This window comes from Sminthopsis crassicaudata, chromosome 3, assembly GCF_048593235.1.
Source record: "Sminthopsis crassicaudata isolate SCR6 chromosome 3, ASM4859323v1, whole genome shotgun sequence".
Lineage (NCBI taxonomy): Eukaryota > Metazoa > Chordata > Mammalia > Dasyuromorphia > Dasyuridae > Sminthopsis > Sminthopsis crassicaudata.
Window position 1 is genome coordinate 73,336,970 of NC_133619.1, and position 21,588 is coordinate 73,358,557.

Below are 21,588 nucleotides of genomic sequence, written 5' to 3' on the forward strand. Positions count from 1 at the left end.
CTCTTTCATCAGATATATAAAGTATCAAGGAAAAAATTTCAAAACAACATAGCTTGATGATAGTGCAATTTAATTTTCAATGGTTTCCTTTGTGAAATTATTTCAAAATTTTCCATTTCCTGCTTTCCAAAACACAAAGCAAGATAAAAGTCCTATTTAAAAAAGCAAAAAAACTACATACTTTAAATGCTGCAAGCCTAGGCCCCACCACACAGTATTCATTCAATCAACATCGTGTTTGTTTACAGTAAATATACCTCAATGAATGACATAAAATTTAATTTCAACCTGAGGTTAATTAAAATTCTTTTGCTCCCATTTTTTTTTTTTTTTGAAGCAATCATTACAGTTATTATCTACATTCTGATTAAGCACAGTAGTTAAAAACTAAAGCTTTGGTGGATCACAGCATCTTTACCACCCACCACCACCACTAGAAGTAAAAAAAAATAAGTGTCGGACATACTCTTGTAAGATCAAACTTCATGCATTTAGGGCTGTGAGACCCCAGAAGAGGACTCGGAGTTCTTGTCAACATCATGAGGAATAATGTAAGTCAAACCCAAGTGCTGACTCCAAATTCCTGTACAGGTACCACTGTCTAATACTGTAACCTGCTCTCTATGAATTACAGCTTTTCCTCAGCTGTAAAGTGGAGACAATAACTATTCTACTTCTTTTAAGAGTATTAGATGAATTAAATCAGATTCGGGATGCAAGAAGTACCTGAGTGTCTGCAAGATTTAAGTATACTCTAGATTCATAGATAGATGAAATTATTTCTTATCCAAGTTGGCACTAGTATAACCAACAAGTGGTCGATTAAAGTCATTTGGAATAGTTCCCACCAGTTTTTTCTTTGTGACTAGTTGAGGACAGTCATCAAGAAAGACTTGTCTGACTCCTGTATTTTTGGACCCAGGTACTTGAAGGACCCTCTGAGGGTATTTCTGAAACTTTGATCTGGAAAGAGATAGTTCGACACTCGGAACAAGTATTGAACATATTTTGCTATAGGCGTGAAACAGCCAGAAATAAAATTTTTTTAAATGTATAAAAAATAAACTCTTGTAAACATTATTATCCTCACTCATCTTAATTTAGTTCCAAAGTAGGTGAAAGTAGGCGGAAAGTGAAAGAAAACAAAGGGGAATGGTTTGTGTAATTTGGTCTATTAGGAGAACAAGTAGGTGGTTAGTCACGTGAAAATATGGTCAAGAGAAGCATAAAGAGGATGGCTGAGAGGGAGTGGGAAGAGATAAAACTTTTTAAAAGGAATCAATCTCATTCTAATCACAGCATGGAGTTTGGATCTTTCTCCCAAGAAATCAAGCCCAGTGATTGATTCATATAAACAAACTGGATATGGAAAAAAAAAAAAAAAAAAAAAAAATCAACTGATGATAACAAAAGGACATTTTTTTTCCCCCTAAAGAATACTAATAAGCAATGCAAACCTTTTTATAATGATGCAGTTCTCTTAAGAGTAGCAGTATTACCCATTTGAGTCCTTTTTAAAGTTAGCAGCTGCTGGGTTTTTTTCTTCTGCTTTTGAGATGCATTTTGGCTTTTTAAACTCAGGACAAGGCATCATAATATATTCCTTTTATAAAAACCAAGTCTTCCAGTAAAAACGATGTGGGGTTTTTTTTTGTTTGTTTGTTTTGTTTTGTTTTTTGGCCACATGAAAATTTAATTCCTATCTCTTTTTAAAAAACCTAGTAGTCGTCACATATGTAGCTATTTCCATTCTCAGCATATCTGTGTTTATGTTGAAGTCAACAAAATGAAGACAAACTATTCAGGATAGACACTGGTATCACATCCCCAACAACATCAGTGGCCTGAGTCTTGAGCTTGTGTTCTTGTGTGCCAGGTGAAAATGAGGCTGAAAAAACTGGTCTAGAAGGAGGTGGACTGGGCACGAGGAGTAAAGCTGTTTGGAAATCTCATCTATCCAGAGAGCGTTTCTGAGCAGCTTCTGAACAAACATTTCTCAAGAGATTAATGACAGATCTGGGGTCTTCACTCCTCATGATGGCACTACCAGAAACAATCATATTAGCCCCTGCCTGAAAGAGAGAAATACTGAGATTAATCAACTGTACACAAAAAGAGCAAGGAACATAAGAATTCACAACAGACAAGATGAATGTATCAACCTCAGCATCTAACAGACTGGAATTGATATAAAATATTCCCTTAACTATCTGAAAAAAGTCACCGTATAAACATTTAAGAAAATCTCAAAAGTAAACAAATATCTTCAAGATGAATTTAATCCTTTTTTTTTTTCTCCCTGAGACTGGGGTTAAGTGACTTGTCCAGAGTCACACATCTAGGAAGTGTTAAAAGTGTCTGAGACCAGATTTGAACTCGGGTCCTCCTGAACTCAAGGCTGGTGCTCTATCCACTGCGCCACCTAGCTGCTCCCGAATTTAAAACTTTTGAAGTTCTTCCAATAAATATAAAACGCAATAATGTACTTGGTAAGTATGTGAATCTTATATGAAATTTGTGTATGAGATTTCATATTTGCCATAAAAGAGATTAAAAACAAACTTTAAACCTCAATTATTTCCAATACCTTCTACTCTTCTATACTTAAATACCATTAGGAGAAGTAATGTGCACAGATGAGTAAATATAAGACATTTCCATTTCTTGGAAGTTAAAGAGGAGAATCATTAAAGGCATGAAGATTAATAACACATTAATACACAATCACTTTGGAAAGACAGGTGGAACCAGATAAATTGACTTAAATGCAGAACAAGAGTCTGTATTTAATCCTAGGCAACAGGGAGCCACTCTAGCTTCATAAGCAGTGAAATGCCAACAATCTATATTTTAGGAATATTTTGAGGAAGGTATGGATTGGAGGCAGGAGACCAATTAGAAGGCTATTACAATAGTCCAAGTCAGAGGTGATAAAGGGAGCCGTTCCAGTATGAAACCCAATACTACATGAGGCCTTCTTGATTACAAGAAAGTTTAGCAGAACTATTGGCCTCTTCTCAGTCTATATCTTAGCCTAAGTTTACATCAGCTTTTTGGAATGCTGTATCACATTTGAATGATGGCCATGCAGTTCATTAAAAAGGATTTTACATGAAATACAGCTAACTATACTGACTTCTACACTGATTTTTTTTAAACCCAAATGTAAGTTCTGAATTTCATATTATATTCAATCAAATACATTAGTCTATGTCTTTTCGATCCTGTCAGCCTATATATTAGCTATTGCTCCCAGTTTTAAATCTGTTCGAAGATAGGGCTTTACCATCTCTGTCCTTGGCAATTCTTGTGCTCCTAACAGTACAGTAAGTACACATGCCTAACAGGGCCTTATTCTCCTAAGAGAATTTCTAAACCTATTCTTCATCCTATCTAGGATGGACCTCTAACCCCTCTCTCAGTGCTTTCCTTAATTCATTTCATCTGCTCTTAGCTTTACCATCCTTCTTTCTCAAACTCAAATCTACAATTAGCCAATTTAACTCTACACCATACTCTTTCTTCAGTCCTCAGCAATCTTTGAACTCTTTAATTTATTTCATCCCATGTTCACACAATCCCTCTCTTTACCCTTTCCACTTGCCTCACATTTCACCTTACTGAGAAAATATTGAGGCTAGTCCCTCTCGTACCTTTCTCTATATCTCAAAAATCTTTAGACATCTCTCATTCCCTATTCCACTTTTCCAGTCTCTGATAGGCCTCTTCCCACCAAAGTAAATTAACACTCCCTGAATCATCTTTTCCACCCATCTTCTCCAGATTGTCCTTGCAATGATCCTCTCCCTGCTGTAATGACCAATCTCATACTGTTTGTTCCTTTTGTTTGGGAATTTTCTCAATGCTAAGAATATTCCTACTACCAATTACTTAAAACTATATTCTTCTACCTTTGGTCTTAGAAAAAGCTATCTACCCACATATATCTTTTCTACTTGCTCTCCTCTTTTTCTCATAAACTCTACAGGCCATCTGACTAAAAGTAATTAAATGTTAACTGAATTTATTAACTACAACTGCTCTCTCCTTAATTACCAGTGATCTCAACTGCCAATTCTCATAGTCTTTTCTCAATCCTTAATTCTCCAACTCTTGGGAGCATCTGATGCTGCTGTCCATCCTCTCCTCTTTTCTCTAGGTTCTCACTTGGCTTTCCTGCTAGACCGACTGCTCCTTAGGCTCCACTGTTGGTTCATTGTTGATATGTAATGTCTTAACTAGGAGTTTAGCTGAAAACTCTGACCTGGATCAATTTTTCTTCCGCTGTTAGGTTTTCTAATACTGTATATATCAGCTACTTTGGGTTTTGTCATAACCTCTCTTCAGAAGACTCACACATCTATCAATCAAGTCTAAAATCATCTAAATTATCTAAAAATGGAATTCACCATCTTCCTCTTTTACAAATTTTCTTCCAGGGGCATAAATTCTTCCAGTCACCTAGATTCAAAGACAAAGTACCTCAACTCTCAACTCATTGCATCTAACCAATTCACAAACGTTATAATTTAATACTTATAATTATATATTTATATAATTTATATATAATATAAATTATTTATATATAAATATATATATTTTAATTATATATATAAATATATATAAATAATATATAATAATTATATATATTTATAATTTAATATTTAATATAACTCTTGAATCATTACTTTTCTCATACATACACAGCCCTCACCTTAAGATTCTCATAACCTCTTGCCTAGACTACTGCCAAAGCCTCCTAATTGGTATTTTTAAAGTCTCTCCTCATTTTCACCTATATTCCACATCAAGCTGATTTTTTGAAAATGCAGATCTGAGAATGTCACTCCTTTATTTAATCAGAATCAGTGGTTTTAGGATCAAATAAAAACAGATCTGTTCAACTCTTAGAGGCCTTCATGAACTGGCACTAACTTACCTTTACAACATCATTATACAGCAAGATGTTTCCCACACACTGTATTACTGTTAGATTGGCCTTGTTGCTCCTTTGCATTGGCTGTACCCAAAAACGTAGAATGCACTCCTTCCTCAGCTTAACTTCTTAGAATCCCTTATTTTGGATCAACTGCCATTTTCCCTATGAAGCTTTTTTTCAATGGAGAAAAGCTGCTAGTGTTCTCCTTTGTCACAATTATATTGCTTTTCTATTGTATATGCTTGTATATAGTTATGCTCTTTTTCAGTGATTAGAATGTGAACAACCTCTGGGGCAGGAATTATTTCATTTTTTTGGCAGGGGCTATTTCATTGTTTACTTGTATCCTCAGCACTTAGCACAGCTGACACAGAATAACTAATAAAAGGCCGTTGACAGAACAATATATACTTTTAAAAGTCACTAAGCACCACAGGACTAACTTCTTCTGGAAAAACTTCATCACTACTTCTTGTGCCTAGTCATTCAATTAGCTCCAAATCAACCTGCCTAGCTCATCTCTCCATTTTCCCCACAAGAATGGCATAAGAAGTTCTCCTGATGTCTAAGTAAACTAGCTTCAACATTCCCTAAAATGTACCAACTTAGGAAATCTGCCAGAGAAAGAAAGTTAGTTTGGCACAGACTTGTTCTAAATGAAACTCCACTAGCTAGATGACCACTTTTTCTTTTAGATGCCCACTATCCATGTCTTTAACAACACTATTCGAAGTTTTGCCAAAAATTAGTCAAGTTCACTGCTTTACTATATGCAGACTCCATTGTTTTTTCTTTCAGAGCATCTGTCCTACTTTTCTCTAGGGACGGAAAGATCGATCAAAAAACATGCAGAGAGATGGATTGTCTTGGTTATGAACAGTCAGGAGGACAATGTCATTGGATGGAAGGATACATGGCAGAGAGTAAGGTGTAAGGAAAGTGGAAAGGTAGGGAGATTAGATTATGAAGGGCTTTGAAAACCAAACAGAAAATTTTATATTGATTGTGAAAACAACAGGGCGCCACTGGAATTTACTGACTGGGGGAAAATAAGGTTAGGCCTGTGCTTTAGGAAAATCACTTTGGTAGCGGGATGGAGGCTGGATTGTAATGGAGAAAGACTTGAGTCTCACCAATGGTATATTTTAGTAGTCCAGGAGTGAACTGATGAGAGAGTGTCAACATGGTGACACTATTAGAGGAGAGAAAAAAGCCCATCTGAGAGATGTTGCAAAGGTAAAAAACAAAATGTTGGATATGAATTGTGAGAGACTTCGAGGAATCAAGGATGACACCTCAGCTGATAGATGGGAGGATTAGGAAGATGGTGTTCTGTGACAGTAATATGGAAGATGCAATTGGTGGAAGAGCTTAGGGAAGGAAGATAATGAGTTCAGCTGTAGCCATGTTAAGTTTAAGATGTTTACTGGACATTTAATTTGAGATCGTCTGAAAGGCAGCCAGAAGAATGATATTGAAAGTCAGCTGAGAGGTTAAGGCAGGAAAGGCAAATTTGAAAATCATTAACACAGAAATGTTAATTAAATCCATGAGAAGTGATGAGATCACCAAGTAAAGTAGTACAAAGAGGGAAAACAAAGGTCCCAGGATAGAACCTTTTGGAATCCCTACAGTTTGAAAGCATGATTTAGATAAGGTTCCAGGGCAAAGGGAAATGATGAACAATTTTAATACATAGGAGAACCAGTACAGAGTAGTATTACCCAAAAACCTAGAGAGAAAAGAACATCAAGGAAAAAAAGGTCACCAAGCATCAAAGCCTACACTGCAGAGACATCAAGAAGGGACTGAGAGAAAAATGGCTGTTGGATTTGGAAATTAAAGAGAATATTCATAATTTTGGAGAGAGCAGTTTTGTTGGGATGATGAGGTTGGGATTGTAAGGGTTAAGGGGAAAAAGTGGAGGCATCTTTTGTACACTATTTCAAAATGTTCCACAGAAAAGATACAGAATGATAAGGGGGATAGAGGATGGATGGAGACACAGAAATGTTTGAAGACAGGAGTCACAGAGAGATTCAAGCTAAATAAAAGTGGGGATGACAGGGGCAATAGAGCTGAGAAAAGGGAATGGGGAGGGATTGCTTTTATAGAGACATAGACTTTGGTTAAGGAGTAAGAGACAGGAGTGAAGGAAAGTAGTTAGACATTTGACCAATAGAAGAAGAAAAAAGGGGACACACAGTAAACAGTTTCAACTTTTTCTGTAATATAAAATTGAAGAAAAAGTTCTCAGCTAAGAGACTAAAGGAAAGGGAATCATGGGGAGGTTTTGAGAAGGAAATGAAAAGGTTTGGAAAAGCCACCATGAAGAAAATTTGTCTGACAAACTGTGAGGGCCCAACTGAGGCGATGTAACAGAAATGTGAAGTGGACACAATAAGAATAGTTGTGTGGTTTTTCAAACCACTTATATCCAGTAGCATGTGTGTAGAAGCCAAAGCTAAGAATGATGAGAGGCAAAGGCTGAGACCGAGTAGAGTACATTGGTGATAAGATTAAGTGGGTCAGAGAATGGGGGAAAATGACAATGCACAGGTGAACTGCTTCACTAAGAATCAAATTGGGGAAGAAGAGAGAGTGGCTGTTACAGGAGAGCTGGTGTGGGAGGCAACTAAGAGGTCAAGAAACTGAAGGTCACCATAGAGACAAAAGAATAGGGTTTGGTAAGAGAAAGGAGAGGACAAGGTAGAAAGCCAATAGATTAAGTACTAAATAAGCTAAGATAAGGGGTTTAGGCATTCTTGAAGATGGAGATAGAGATAGTGAATACTCACTCAGGTAAGGGTGCAATCACTGAAGAGAAGGGCAGAGGATACCAGGTAGGAAGTTACTACAATATTTTAGGAAAGAGGTTATAAAACACTAATGTGGGGAGAAATAGGATCCTAGGTAGCAATACCTGTGAGGCTTTTGCAACTGATTGGATAGAGTAGGTGAAGGAAAGGGAACAGTTCAAGAACAAGAACATTTTTTTAAAAAGGGTTCTTCAAGGAGAGGCATGCTTGCTTTGGTGATGATATATGTATTCTCTTTTGTGAAGGAAAGGGAACAGTTCAAGAACAAGAACATTTTTTTAAAAAGGGTTCTTCAAGGAGAGGCATGCTTGCTTTGGTGATGATATATGTATTCTCTTTTGTGTATCTTTAATCAAAATAAAAAAAGAGTAAAAACCAAGTAAACAATAAACCATGACCATGATATCAAAAGTGAGGGGGCAGCTAGGTGGCGCAGTGGATAGAGCACCAGCCCTGAATTCAGGAGGACCAGAGTTCAAATCTGGTCTCAGACACGTAACACTTCCTATCTGTGTGACTCTGGGCAAGTCACTTAACCCCAGCCTCAGGGGAAAAAAAAAAAAAGTGAAAAGAACCACTAAAAAGGAAGGAAAAATGAACAATTATAACAAGCAGTCTTAATCTCAGAGAACAACAACAAAATTTATCATTCTTCTACTTGGAAGAGGTAGGGGAAAGGTTCAGAATGTAACATCCATCAAAAGAAATCACCATTGGTTGATGTTATAAAGAAGATTTAAATGGTACGATGGACAGGAGGACATCTAGAAATGACTGATTTTTAAAACAAGTGTCAATACATTTTCAAATATACACATACACACATACATAAATATGCACACTTTTGGGGGGGAGAGGAGGGAGAGAAGCCATGATGAAAGTGTCATCATTATCTGCAAGACATAATTTCTGCTTTCATAGGAAAAACACCTAAAGACTTGCACTATAATATGCCTTCTTTTTTAGCAACAAATGTGGGAAAGGAATCTAGTCCATGGGAATGGTTCCCTTGGGGTCCAAGACAAGAGATGATTGTCCAAAATATTGCTCAGATGAATTTGCTTTCCCATCACTATTTAAGGTAGCTGGTCTAACTATTCTAACTTTGCTGTACTAAAACTCCAGACTGTATTGTCTAGCCAAAGTCAATCTGGAAAAGAAAATAGGAAAATTGAATTGCCCTAAAAGTTTAGTTTGCCTTACCCCTTGGTCATAGTTAGGAATTTTAGAATTCCTAATTTATTTTGCCTAGGAACTTTGGGAAGCTTCTTACCTCTGCACATTTGTGAATTGTGTCAGGACCTACTCCACCATCTACTTCAATATCCAGAGAAGGGAACTGGGTCCTCAACCAATGAACCTAGAAATAAAGACAAGAAAAAAATCTGTGAATCCTAATTTCTTGCAAAAAGTCATTTTATTTTATTTAAATCTTAGGAAAAAAATTGCAAGTATTAAAATCCTATGGAAAAATAATCCAAAATGTCCTATTTATGTAAGGGGATGTTTAATATGGAGATCATCAATTTGGAAATCCCTCAGAGATAAGTTTAAATTGCTATTATTTGCAAAACACTTTCTTCTTTAAAAAACTGAAGATAATACTTATCATCTATATAGTGCTTTGAAGAGTTGAAGATAACTCCAAGGTTAAGTGCCACAAGTATTGCTAAAATTCAGCACTTATGGGAGATGAAGAAGGATAAAGAGTTCAGAATGACTTCAAAGCTGAGAATCTAAGTGAATGGAAAGATGATAAGTATTAAGGACCATGCCTAGGTGAAGGGGCAAGTTAATTCTCCTAGAGCCTCCATAACTGTGAATCATAAACTTGAAGGAATTGCAAAGCAGCCTTCACAGATGTTCCTTGTGGATTGGGAATGACATAAATTGGAGGGAAGAGAAGAGAAGAGAGGTCAGAGAACACAATTGCCTCTCAGTCTCCTTGAATGAAGAGAATCTACAGGTCTGAGTTAGACATCCAGCAGCTACTGCCAGGTGGCTCCCGTATCACAACAGATACATGGTGTCTTCAATAAGGAAAAGTTAAGAATTTGGAAGAAAGGTGGGTTTGAGTAAGGGTGGTGAAGGCTACTGCTCATTTCCTCTGGATTTTTTAAAACGTGCATCCTAAAGATGATGATAATGAAGAAACAAATATGGTTGAATTTAAGGAACAGTTTCAACTAGATATCTATATTTAGAGAAGAGACTAAAAGAATAATAAGAAGAGTGAGGTCACAGACTCAGCAATAGTGTACAACCAAAATGACAAGCAACAACAAAGAGGATAATGTTCTAATATTCACAAAAAAGACAAAGCAAAACTTGTGAAATAAAAGAAACCTTTTGCTGATTTTCATGACACAGATAAATAGCTATATCTGGACATCACACCCTGTATTACCTTTGGCATCATATCTTCCATGAACTTCTGCCCTCCAAACCCAGGTTCCACTGTCATGACTAAGGCCATATCTATCTGATTGGCCCATGGTGCCAAATACTCAACAGTAGTGCCAGGTTTAATAGCAAGACCAACCTAAGACAAGAGGATACATGTTAGTCTATAAATCATTACCCTCATCTTCTATCAACAGTATATGCTAGACATAAAACAAGTCTTCTGAGGCTAACAAGTTCCAACTACACAGATAACGTTTTGGATAAACAGGCCCAACTAAAAGTCTCCAGTGGCATTCTTACTATTTGGGAACATATATCAATTAATGAAGGCAAGTAGAAACTTAAAAAGTATTCATGTTTAACACTTTCCGGAAGTAATTTTTGAGAAATGTCATTAGAATATTTATGTTTGAAAAAGAATTAAGAAATAATCAGAGAATGTTATATGGATGAGGAAATCTAAAGATTAGCTCAATAGTGACATGCCCAAGATTGTACTTAGTTAATGGTAGGAGAGGTACCAAACAAAGCAGACATTGCTTCCTACCTTCATGCCATTCTCTCGAATATCTTTAATCAGTGCTCCAGGGTTCTCTGTAGCTTCCAGGTGAAAGGTATATTGATTTGCTCCAGCAACAGCCATTGGCTTTACCCACTGTTCTGGTCTAGAAACCATCATGTGCATGTCTGAAAGTAATAGCAAAATTAAGTATGAACAAAGAGACTGGATTGATTTATATTTTCCCAATCAATTTGAAATTCTACCTACTAAATGCTCTTGTGTAATACTAAGCAGAAACTATTAAACATGTTTTAATACCTCCTGATGCTACCTCAGTTAATGGGGGATAACGATGAATTTTTTTTCCCCTCACTCCTTATATCCTTCACTTTCTGACATATCTTGAAAACAGATATATGGTTTTCAAATCTGTGCAATTTTCAGCAGAATTTCTTTTATGTGTATTTACTTCAGTCCAACTGCTTTAATTAGCTTTATTTTCCTAAATACTATTTCCACTTTCTTATATAGTACTGAGATGTTAGAATTCCAAAAGTACAGTTCTATTATCACAGCTATATAAATATGGAAAATATGTTCTACTTTGAATATGTTGTATTCCATTTTGGTTTCATGCTCTTAAAATAATAAAACCTCCATCTTCTTATCAGTTTTTTTGTGGGCTCATTTTTCTCCTTACTATTCTCTAACAACATGGATAATCTTCCACTACACTTTTTCATAACTGTTACTCAAATGAGTTAATATTTCAAGCTGATGTCTTTCCAGTTAACAAATTACTAGCTTTCTACAAGAAGCAGCTGCTGGGCTCTTTAGAACTTTAGGCTAATTAAAACTATAACTGCTCTAAGATTTGATGACAATAAAAGTCAATATTTTTACCTTATTCATTTGTTTATCAGCCAATGACTTTTTTGGCTTGGAGCTCTTTTACATGTAAATGCCTCATTCTCATTTTTATCCTTTGTTCTATTTTTGTACTGATATTGCATTAATAACTTGACTGATTCTAGACTCTCACATCAGTAATTCTTCATATATTAAGATAAAAGATATTTACTTTTTTGGTAGGATATTTAGTGCTCACCAGAGATATATGACTAATTCCTTGAAGAATACTTTTTATGACATATGGCTATAAACCTCAGTTATTTACATTTCTCTGACTTCTTTATTTCTTAAGGATGCACTATAAGATTTTTCACTATGCCCACCTTTCTAACACAGAATCTCAAAACTGTAAAGGAGCCAAGAGGACATCTAATCTGAATCATACCCTTCTACAAACAAAAATAGTGATTCAATGTTATGGGCCACAACTCTGACCTTGAAACAAAGGATTCTTACAAGGTACTAAGTAAGTGGAATTGATAGAGCGGAATAGTTATCTAATTTAGCCTGGTGCTTAACAGTTCTCTAGTTCAGTACATGTACTTAGTACTATAGTTCTACAAGGTTCACACATTTGATAAGAGAGCACATATAATTGAGGAGCCTCAGCCAGGATTCAGTCAGGGAGATTCAAAAGCCAGAGAAGGCAGGCGGGGAGCTCAAGCTCTCAAAACCAAGGCCAGACTGAAAGGCTCTCCAGAAAGTTGCCCAGCCCCAGGAAGGAGATAATAAAGGATCTGGACTATAAAAAAGCTAGCCAGGCCGAAGGAAAAGAGATAAGACTAGGAAAGAGACAATAAAGGATTTGGACACCTGGCTGCACTTGTGGTGATTACTGAACTAAAACGAAGGCTGCCTCCAGAGACCCCAAGGAAAGAATATTACATTTTAGAGAGAACATTACAATTCAACATTTGCTTGAAGATAGCATGGGAAAACACCTACTAAAACAGTCCATTCTATCTTTAGGCCAAAAAAAAAAATTTTTCCCTCCTTACATTGAGAAAAAAATTGCTTCTTCATCATTATTGTTCCTAGTTGTGTCCTGAGACAAGTAGAACAAAATCTAATCAGTTTTCCACATAGTTTTTTGTTTCTTCCCACCTTTCTCTAATCTTAGTATCTCTAGGTCCTTCAAATGAGAACTCAAATGACATGTACCAGGGCTCTTTGCTATCCTAGCTACCTTTCCCTAGACATTTTTCAGTTTGTCATCTTCCTTTCTAACATATAATAGCTAGAATTGAAGAATCACTGTAGGCAATTAAATTCAATATATATCCACTATACTAGAAATAGAAACAAAAGTTTCATTCTATAGGAGAATGACACTACCCATACAAATGAACAGAAAATATTTTCAAGAGGTTGGGAGGGATTTTCAGAGGGGGCAGGCCTTGTAGAGTTCTCCTAGGTATTCTAAGACCCAGAGATCAAATATTCCAGGAATGGATAGCATTCTAGGAATGGGGGCCAGCTTACACAAAGGCAATGAAGCAAGAGACAGAATGTTATAAATGGGAAGTAGCAAGTAAGTTTGTAGAATACACACAGAAAAGTAATATGAAGAAAAACTTCAAATGCTAAAATATGTCTTCATTTTTATCCTAGAAGCAAGAGGGAGCCATTTCAACTTTCTGGGCAGTGCTGCAGTCACACCTGTGTATGTTTGGCTTGTCAATTTGGCAATTGTATGAAAACTGGATTAGAGAAGGAAGAAACTTAAGGCAAGGTATTCAATTAAGAGACTATGGCAATGGTAAATGCCTTCAAGTAGGGTAAAGTAAAAAGAAATACTTGTTATGTAATGTTTACTTGGTTTGGAGGTGCTCTTATTAATAGGATTTTGCTCCCCCCAACCACTACAAGAGATTGTGTGTATGTATATAAAGCTAGAATTATGTTCTTGTGGCATTTTCTGCCTATATTTAAGAACTGCAAACAATGCAATTTCTTTTTGCCTTTAAGAGCACAATAAAACTATCATTCAATTGACCCTACCAGATTGTTAACAATGCCTTTCCCCTTCTCTGTCACCATCCCCCACACCATTTTTGCAAGGAAGTAGAGACACTTTAAAAAAATCTATTTATGCTCTGACTCAAGGAAAACTTGGGAATAGCAGTAAGAAGATATTGACTTTTTCATAGCAGTAAGAAGATATTGACTTTTTCACAAGCAATTAGTCTAGCAAGCCGTCACTTATTGCTTCTCAAAACACAAGGTTTGCTGATGCGCCAATCAATCCTTTATTCTCTCCTTGATCATTCAAATTGTGTAGGTCTCTTTCCTACTCTGCAGGAGTTTTTTTCCTTCTCTTTTCTGAGGTTCAGAATCCCCTGCATATGACTACATGGTCCCTCAGTGAGGTCATATTTTTCTTTCAAAATATTAGTCTACCACCAGCCCAACAATGCTTCTGGCTTCCTAGAGTCTGCAGCCCATGCTTAGTTTAGCTTTAATATCTTTGTTTTCTAGTTTTGCTTACAGCAAGAATGTTAATATGGATTATTTCAATTCCTACAGCAGTATGCCACCAATGTACAAAGGTCTCATATTTAAAGGTTTGGTATTTAAAAAAAAATACTATTTTTATTGCATAAGGAGGAACTTCTCTATAAATGCAGAAAAGAACTTAGTCTTCAGAGACTTGCTTGGGGCAAGAGAGTGAGGTGCCTAAGATCACAGAGCTAACATGGACCCCAGGGAGGCCTTGGAACCAGCTCTTCCTGAATCACAGGGCACTTTCTCTCTATTCCAACATGCTGCCTCACATTTAGATTACAAACTGTTGGATTTTTTTTGCTAAAAATCCAACAGTTCTTAGCATCTCATGTTGTCTTTTCCGCTGCTTAAACTTGATAATTAGATAAGGGGGATGTGTAGGAATCACATTTTATTTTCATTTAACCTCTACATTTTATCTGCCCAGTTCTGTTTGTGTGTGTTTGAAGCAATTGGGGTTAATAGTGGCTTGCCCAGGGTCACACAGCTAGGAAGTGTTAAGTGTCTGAGGTCACATTTGAACTCAGGTCCTCTTGACTTCAGGGCTGGTGCTCTATCCACTGTGCGATCTAGCTGCTCCCTGCCCAGAGCTTGCTAGCAATAAGTTCACCTCAGTTAAAACCTGAAATAATTATTAATAAACAATAATTTGGGGAGATAGAGTTTTCTTTTCCTCTAAGATTTTAAAAACTCACCTAGATGAACATTACTGATGAAACTGAATTAAGTTTTCTCAATACTAGTCTGATCCAATTCCAGCTGTTACAAGAGTGTTATAAGAAATTTACTCTAAGGTGGAGAAGTCCATAGTGTTCAACTCCAAAATAGGGGGTGGAAACAGATCCTGTTGCCAGGACAGTCCAAGGCTGGAGCTGGTCTAAATTTAGAGTTTCTCTGTTCAAGGGTGATATGATGTCACTCTCAGGTCCTCACAGAATATCTACTCTTAGAAGGGCATATAAACTGTAAGCCTGCTTGCCATCACTGTTTTTGGTCTAAGAGATACCCAAATGACCATCCTTTGATTAATAATATGCTGGCATGATTAATTAAATGATTAAATTACTCAGAAACTATGTCTTTCGAACCCTTTCAATCATCATAGACCTTATAGTAAGATAGCAAGAATACAAATAAAAAGAATTCTACAAGGATATGATTAGCTGCCTCGGAAGAATCAAACAAACCCTTCAATCAAATTGCTAGCAGGCTCACATTCAACCTGTATTCTGGAATACAATATGATTAGAGACAAGGTGAATGCAACCTAGTAGTTCTGATAGGACAAGGAGATATTTTTAGACAAGATAGGTGTCTGAGACAACAAAGATCTTAATGTCACAAAAAACCACAATGGTATGGTTACAAATCTAGACCCATTCTTCAGGGGACATCAAGTAGGCTTTAGGAAGCACTGTTAATAATAAGACTGGCAGAGGTGATGGAAATCCAGCTGAGCTATTTAAAACCATAAAAGATGATGCTCTTAAATGTCAGCAACCTGAGGAATAAGATAAAAACTCTAAAAAGGATAGGTAACAATCATTAATGTATTCTATATAGTAATGTAGTAATAAGGAAGGTGGAATTGTATCCTTTAATTGGGGGAAGGAAAGAAGAAATGTGTCCTGAAAGAAGTAAGGGAAGAACAGAAAAACTACTCTGCTACTCTGGACATACAATTGAAAATAAATAGCAAATAAATCCTAAAATTTTACATTTAAAAGAAATTAAAATGCAATGCACTGCAAATTTCAGGTCTATACAACCTCAGAGGCTGCATTCCTGATAGGAGACATTATTTAAGGGTGGAAAACAGAGGTATACAAGAAAAAACTTTCAAGTCAATTCAGGTTTTATAAAGGCTGGATTTAAGGGAGAGTACAACCAAAATTTAGACCATTAAAGTATATGAAATGAAATAACAATCCTTCACACCCCCCCCCCATTATATTGGATATAGAAGCAAATTGTTTTGCCTATAATTTAATAGCTATACCACTGTGTTTAACATTTTGTTACTACTTACCAAAGAAAGGGTCTTGACCTAACTGTTTTCGAAGGCTTTCTACCACAGGGTGACCAAAGGTGATATTGGGAACAAAATGCCTACAAAACAAAAAACAATTGTTTTTTCATTGGAATTAACTTCATTTCCTTCACATTTCAACAGCAAACATTGGAGATGAATAGTTTACAATGTCAATATTAAGCAAATTTAAGCATGCTTATTGTACTTCTATTTAGAAAAACAATGGTCACTTAGAAACAGACTACATTCTTAGGGTATTTTCTCTCAAATAAAGCATCTTATCTAATAAAACTCAGGAGAAAGCAGGCAAGTCAATAATAATCTTTCTTCAAAAGGACAAAATTAATTGAACTCAGAAAGGTGAGATGGCCTGCTTGTGGACTAACTAGTTCGTGCGACAGCTGGAATTGGAGTCCACTGTGCATGCTAACAACCAAGTATACTATCATGCTGACTCTAAGCATGTGTCATCCATATAGAAATATGGATCCCTACATATTTGCTTCCAAAAACAATGCTAACTTTTGACCATAAACTATACCCCCCTCATTGACTGATATTCAATTCCAAAAGAGTATCAATGAAGTCAGGTAAGATATTCAGCAAGCATATAGTTAATGACATGAATTTGGACATCATAAAGCAAAAAAACAAGACAGCTGAAGTGGTGAAAGTGGATTATTTTAAGAACAGCTTCATGGACAGTTCCAAAGTCAAACTCTGGCAATCTACAGATTGAGTCACTAAGACTACCCCAGCAGTATTGATTTTCAAGTTAACTAAGTATTCCTAAGTTTATTTACCCTCTGGAACAAAAGATAAGGATAAGCAGTGAATAGTATATTAGTAAGAGCACAAAGTACTGGATTCCAGGCCCTATTTCTCTAAATTTGTGTAAGAAATAGGCACACTCCTTGACCCACTTTTACTAATAGTGTTTTCAACCTGTTAATAAAAAAATGCTTTCACCTCAGTGGAATACTGGAATATTATTAAAAAAAAAAAAAGTTGTCAATGACTCTCAGTTTAAATTATTCATTAAATACTAATATTATTTACCAGGATACATCCAAGCAATACACAGACAAAAAAAAAAAAAAGGAAAATGATGGTATCTTCAGGCTAAAGAAACTTAAGTCTAGTACTGGTTTCAGGTAAATTTTCTTTTGCAAGGTCAAAATAGATACATTCAATGGATATACTTTATAATTAGCATTTCTGAAGATTTTTCATTTTTTTCTTTCTTCCTTTTAAACCAATAACCCTAAAAGACCAAAAAACAGGAACAATCAAAGGATCATAAATTTTAACATGGTAATTAAAAGATTATAGTAACTGGTGGCTCTTGTATGGTTAATCAGTGGTCATGACATAAGTACTAGCCCACTTTTTGGCCCTTCTATCCAGTAGTGGCTAAAGAATACTTTCCCTTTGCTGAAAAAATTCAACAGAGAATAGATAGGGGGTTGAATGTTCTCTTACCCAAGGCCATCTTTAATAGATGACATTTGAAAAATACATCACTCTATGGTCAATTCCATCATGTGTCTTTTTGGACCTAGCTAGGCTGTCATGTCACTGTCAGTATACATTCTATTCTAGTAGATGTTATTGAATTAAAAGTTCCAAGTAATGGAATTTGAAGAATGTGAAAAAACAAAGATTTTCCTCAAGTTAGAAGAATCAGAAGACTTTAGTTGAGTTTCTCTTCTCAATTTCACCTGGAGTAATTTTTTACCCCACTGAACAAGCAATACTCAATTGTTTACTAGTCAAAAGTAAAAGAATTTCTATCTGGAAAATCCTCACTTTACATCTTAGAAACTCCTAATCCTATGATGAAGTCAAACAAGTTTGCAAAGTATAACATGTAGCAATAGTATTTAAAATTACAACTAACATTTCTGATCCCTTTTTTCTTTCATAGGTCTGTTAGGATAAAAATATAATTGCTAGTTCCCTGTTTTAAGTTATGTCACTGACATTTCATAGTTTCATTGCTGTATAACTAAACAAACTGGATATCTCATATACCTCTCAACTCCCCTAGCAAGTCAAAAGTAGTAAAAAAAGGTTTTAGGTTGCACTATATAGTATATCAGTAGAGATGTGACTTGAACCCAGATCCCTTCAAATTTAGTTAAGTGCACTCTTGTTCCAAAATGATAAAAATCAAACATTTTCCTTTACTCCTGCTAAGGATGATTTGGAAAGCTTTTTATATACATTATATGAAGTTCACATATATGTGTATATGTGAAATTCATATAACATATATATACATAGTTGTCTTCTTCATATTTTCTACACACCCACACACACACACACACACCCCTTTCTTATATTTCCAGTAAATCAGTGAAACTTCTTAAGTTTCTGTTTGGAAAAGCATATGGATGAAAGGGATAGAGAGGACAGACTTAAAGAGATCCAAGTTTTAATGGTATATGGGATAATGAAAGGAAATAAGACAGTTCACCTAGGAGAGAAATAAAACCACAGTAACAATATAGAAACTCAGGTAAAACTGACAAGATGGAAAAATTGGATATAAGGAATGCAGAGGGTTTAAACATTGCCTTCCTCCCATCCCTAGCAAAAAAGACCCCAAAACCCAAACCCAACAACAGAAAACCTGTCAATGTTAAATAAAATTATAGTCAGATTAGAAAACAAAGATCTCTTCTCCTCTCCCCCAGAGTAAACCTATCTGTAACTAACACATTGCAAAATTATGGCTGGTGTTTTAACTGTGTTCCTTTCGTAAGTTTTACACAATACTACAGCATTTGGGTATTAAATTATCAAGTCTATCTTCCTTTAGCAATCTTTTGTTCCTGTGGCCTCAGTCTTCTAAACAGTTGTTTTAAGACTAGCCTTTGTTACTTCTGGTTCTACAAGTATCCAGTGATCCACCCTCCACCTAAGAAGCTCTTACCACAATGAAATAAATTAAATTACTTTGTATATAAGTACCAAAGAGTACCAACTAAACGTGGGAAAGTAACAAGATATAAAAGAACCCCAGAATTTAGCAAACTGGGTTAAATTATAGGAGTTAATGCCCAGTTCAATATTTATGAATGTCACAACTTCTCTGAACTTTAGTATCACCTTCAGCTTGTCACACAGTAAGCACTCAATAAATGCTTTTTTATTTATTCCTTCACTGAAATGGGAATAGTACTAATTACTTAACTGAATAGATGTGAAGATCAAATGAAATGTGGAAGTACTCTGGAAGCTTCACAAAAAGTTGAGACAAAAGAAAACATGAGGAAAAATCTGAAAAATTTCTACAAACTCAAAAAGAAATGTAAAAAATGGCATTAATTGCTAGGGGACAAACTTGAAAGATTTTGAGTATTTGAAAGAAGGTGCAATATAGCATCCTTATTAAGTAGCTTACTCATTTTATTTTTACTGAATATAGACTGTTAAATACCTATTGCTATACCATCCTAACAGGTTTTTAGTCTTCTCTTTTCACTCCTCCCACCTACCCATCATTCATATCACTGCCAAAATAATCTTCCTTATGCAGACATGGATCTTGTCAATTCTCTTAAAAAATCTTCAGTAGAGCCCCTCTGTCTGCTGATAAAAACACAAATTCCTTATCTCTTATTTCCCAAGCTACATCAAACCTGAATACTCTGTTCCCTTAACTGTCCTTCCCCAAGTCCTTCTCCTGTGCTTAGAACATCCCTTCTCTAATTGTCACCTTCTGTTGAACTCCCCTGAGTAGAAGGTAAACTGCAGAAAAAAAAGTTAACAGCAGAAAGCTGTCCTTATGTCAGTTCAGGTAAGCATGAGTCAGTGAAGTAAGAAAAACAAAGAGATAGAAACCAATAATAGACTTGGTATTAGTGAGGATTTTTTATACTTTCACTACACATAACATACAAGAAACCTGAGCATGGTATAGAAAGTGTGAAAGCAGTTGTCCCAGAGGACTTAGTTCTCATAAAGAGAGGCGTGGCAGTACAACAGCTAGAAAGCTGACCTCGGAACCAGAAGAGCTAGATTTCAAGTCCAGCATCAGACAGACTGTAAAGCCTGACAACTATTTAAGTTACGGAGAAAGTGACATGTACCGGCACAGGGGGTTTCCATTTTAGTAAAGAAATCAAAGGACCAGTGTCTAAAACGAGACCTCGAATAAAAAATGTTTAAGTAGGTTTTTTTAGTCACCTTAGTTATCACCTGTCCTAGTTGAAAAGACACGGGAGAACAGGGAATGGGGGTGGCGAGCCCCGCACTTGGGGTCAGAGCTCGGGGGGCCCGTGTCCCTGCCTCGCACCCTTCTCAGGGCCTAGATTTTCTCGCCAGAGCACGCACCGGTCAGAGAGCATCGGACGCACGCCCAACCCCTTCAAGCCCGAGGAGGGACCAAGACCCCGGGGCGGTCACGGCCCTCGGCCCGCCCGGCCCCTCGCTTGCCGCCCAAGCCTCCCGGGGAAGCGCGTGCAGCAGCAGCCCGCCCCACACCCTTCCCGGCCCGTCTCCCCGGCGAAGTTACCCGTCCATTACATCCAGGTGCAGATAGTCGGCCCCGGAATCCAGCATACGGGCGCATTCGGCCCCCAGGCAGGCCAAGTCGCTGTTGAGGATAGACGGACCGATTTTGCAACCAGACGCCATGGTGGGTGCAGGTGCCCGGGACGATCGAATCACAGAGAAGGTGGAAAGCCCAGTCCGCCCAGTCCGCCCCTTCCGCCTCTTCCGCCCCTTCCTCTCCTTCCAGATCGCGTTTTCCGGGTGCCGCCGGAAAGGGCCGCCTTTCCCCTACAGGAAGTCCCGCCTCCGACTCTCGGAGCTGAAGAGGGATGTGGGGCGTGGCCAAGCTCGTCTGCTCTCCGGGAGATGGGCGTGCTGCGCGTACCCGGATAAACGCAGTTTCCTTCTGGCTTTAGGTGTCTTGTCATCTTACCAGTTTTATGCGCTTAAACGCCAATTCCGAGAAAAGACCCGGGGCGGTCGGGACGGAGTGGGGACCGTGCTTTCCTCTTGTCAGACTGTCGTGTCCGATGCGTCTCTCACTTGGCCGCGCATTCTAGAGCTGCCACAATCATCGAAAGTTCTCGGAAGTTGTGGCTGCGGCTCTGTACTTCTCCCGACTGCAATTAACGGCAATTATCAGCGACAGGAAGGCCTAATTGTAAAAATGATCGATATGGTTAAAAGGGCGAGAAGGAACTTGTACTGAACCGAACCTCACAAGCTAGAAGCACAGGCTTTTAAAATCAGTTTTTCAATTGGTGTTAAAATTAGAAACTTGACTGTAAATTAAATGGGATTTGGAGTGAACGTCATAATACTGAAACAAAATTGATGTAACTACTTTGTATAGAACAGTAAAAAACCTCATCTAGATTTCTGTATGAAATAAGGCCCATAAATGTTTCAAAATACTGTAAGAACAATTGATACAACTATGTGTGGGCCCTGATTATTGGTTATTGAAACTAAC

At 36.9% G+C, this 21,588-nt stretch overlaps 1 protein-coding gene across 2 annotated transcripts; it reads right to left on the minus strand.

The window, feature by feature from the left end:
* Positions 1-53: 53 nt before the first annotated feature.
* RPE (ribulose-5-phosphate-3-epimerase) lies at positions 54-20,869 on the minus strand. 2 transcript variants are annotated; one of them, XM_074298818.1, is made up of 6 exons: positions 20,638-20,869; positions 16,113-16,192; positions 10,712-10,851; positions 10,166-10,300; positions 9,032-9,118; positions 54-2,072 (listed from the first exon to the last, which is right to left on the minus strand). In XM_074298818.1, exons 1-6 carry the CDS (start codon positions 20,757-20,759, stop codon positions 1,950-1,952), a joined length of 687 nt encoding a protein of 228 aa, XP_074154919.1. In that variant the 5' UTR covers positions 20,760-20,869; the 3' UTR covers positions 54-1,949. The 2 variants fall into 2 exon arrangements, with proteins under 2 accessions (XP_074154919.1, XP_074154920.1); XM_074298819.1 differs by having other exon boundaries at positions 20,649-20,797.
* Positions 20,870-21,588: the final 719 nt, after the last annotated feature.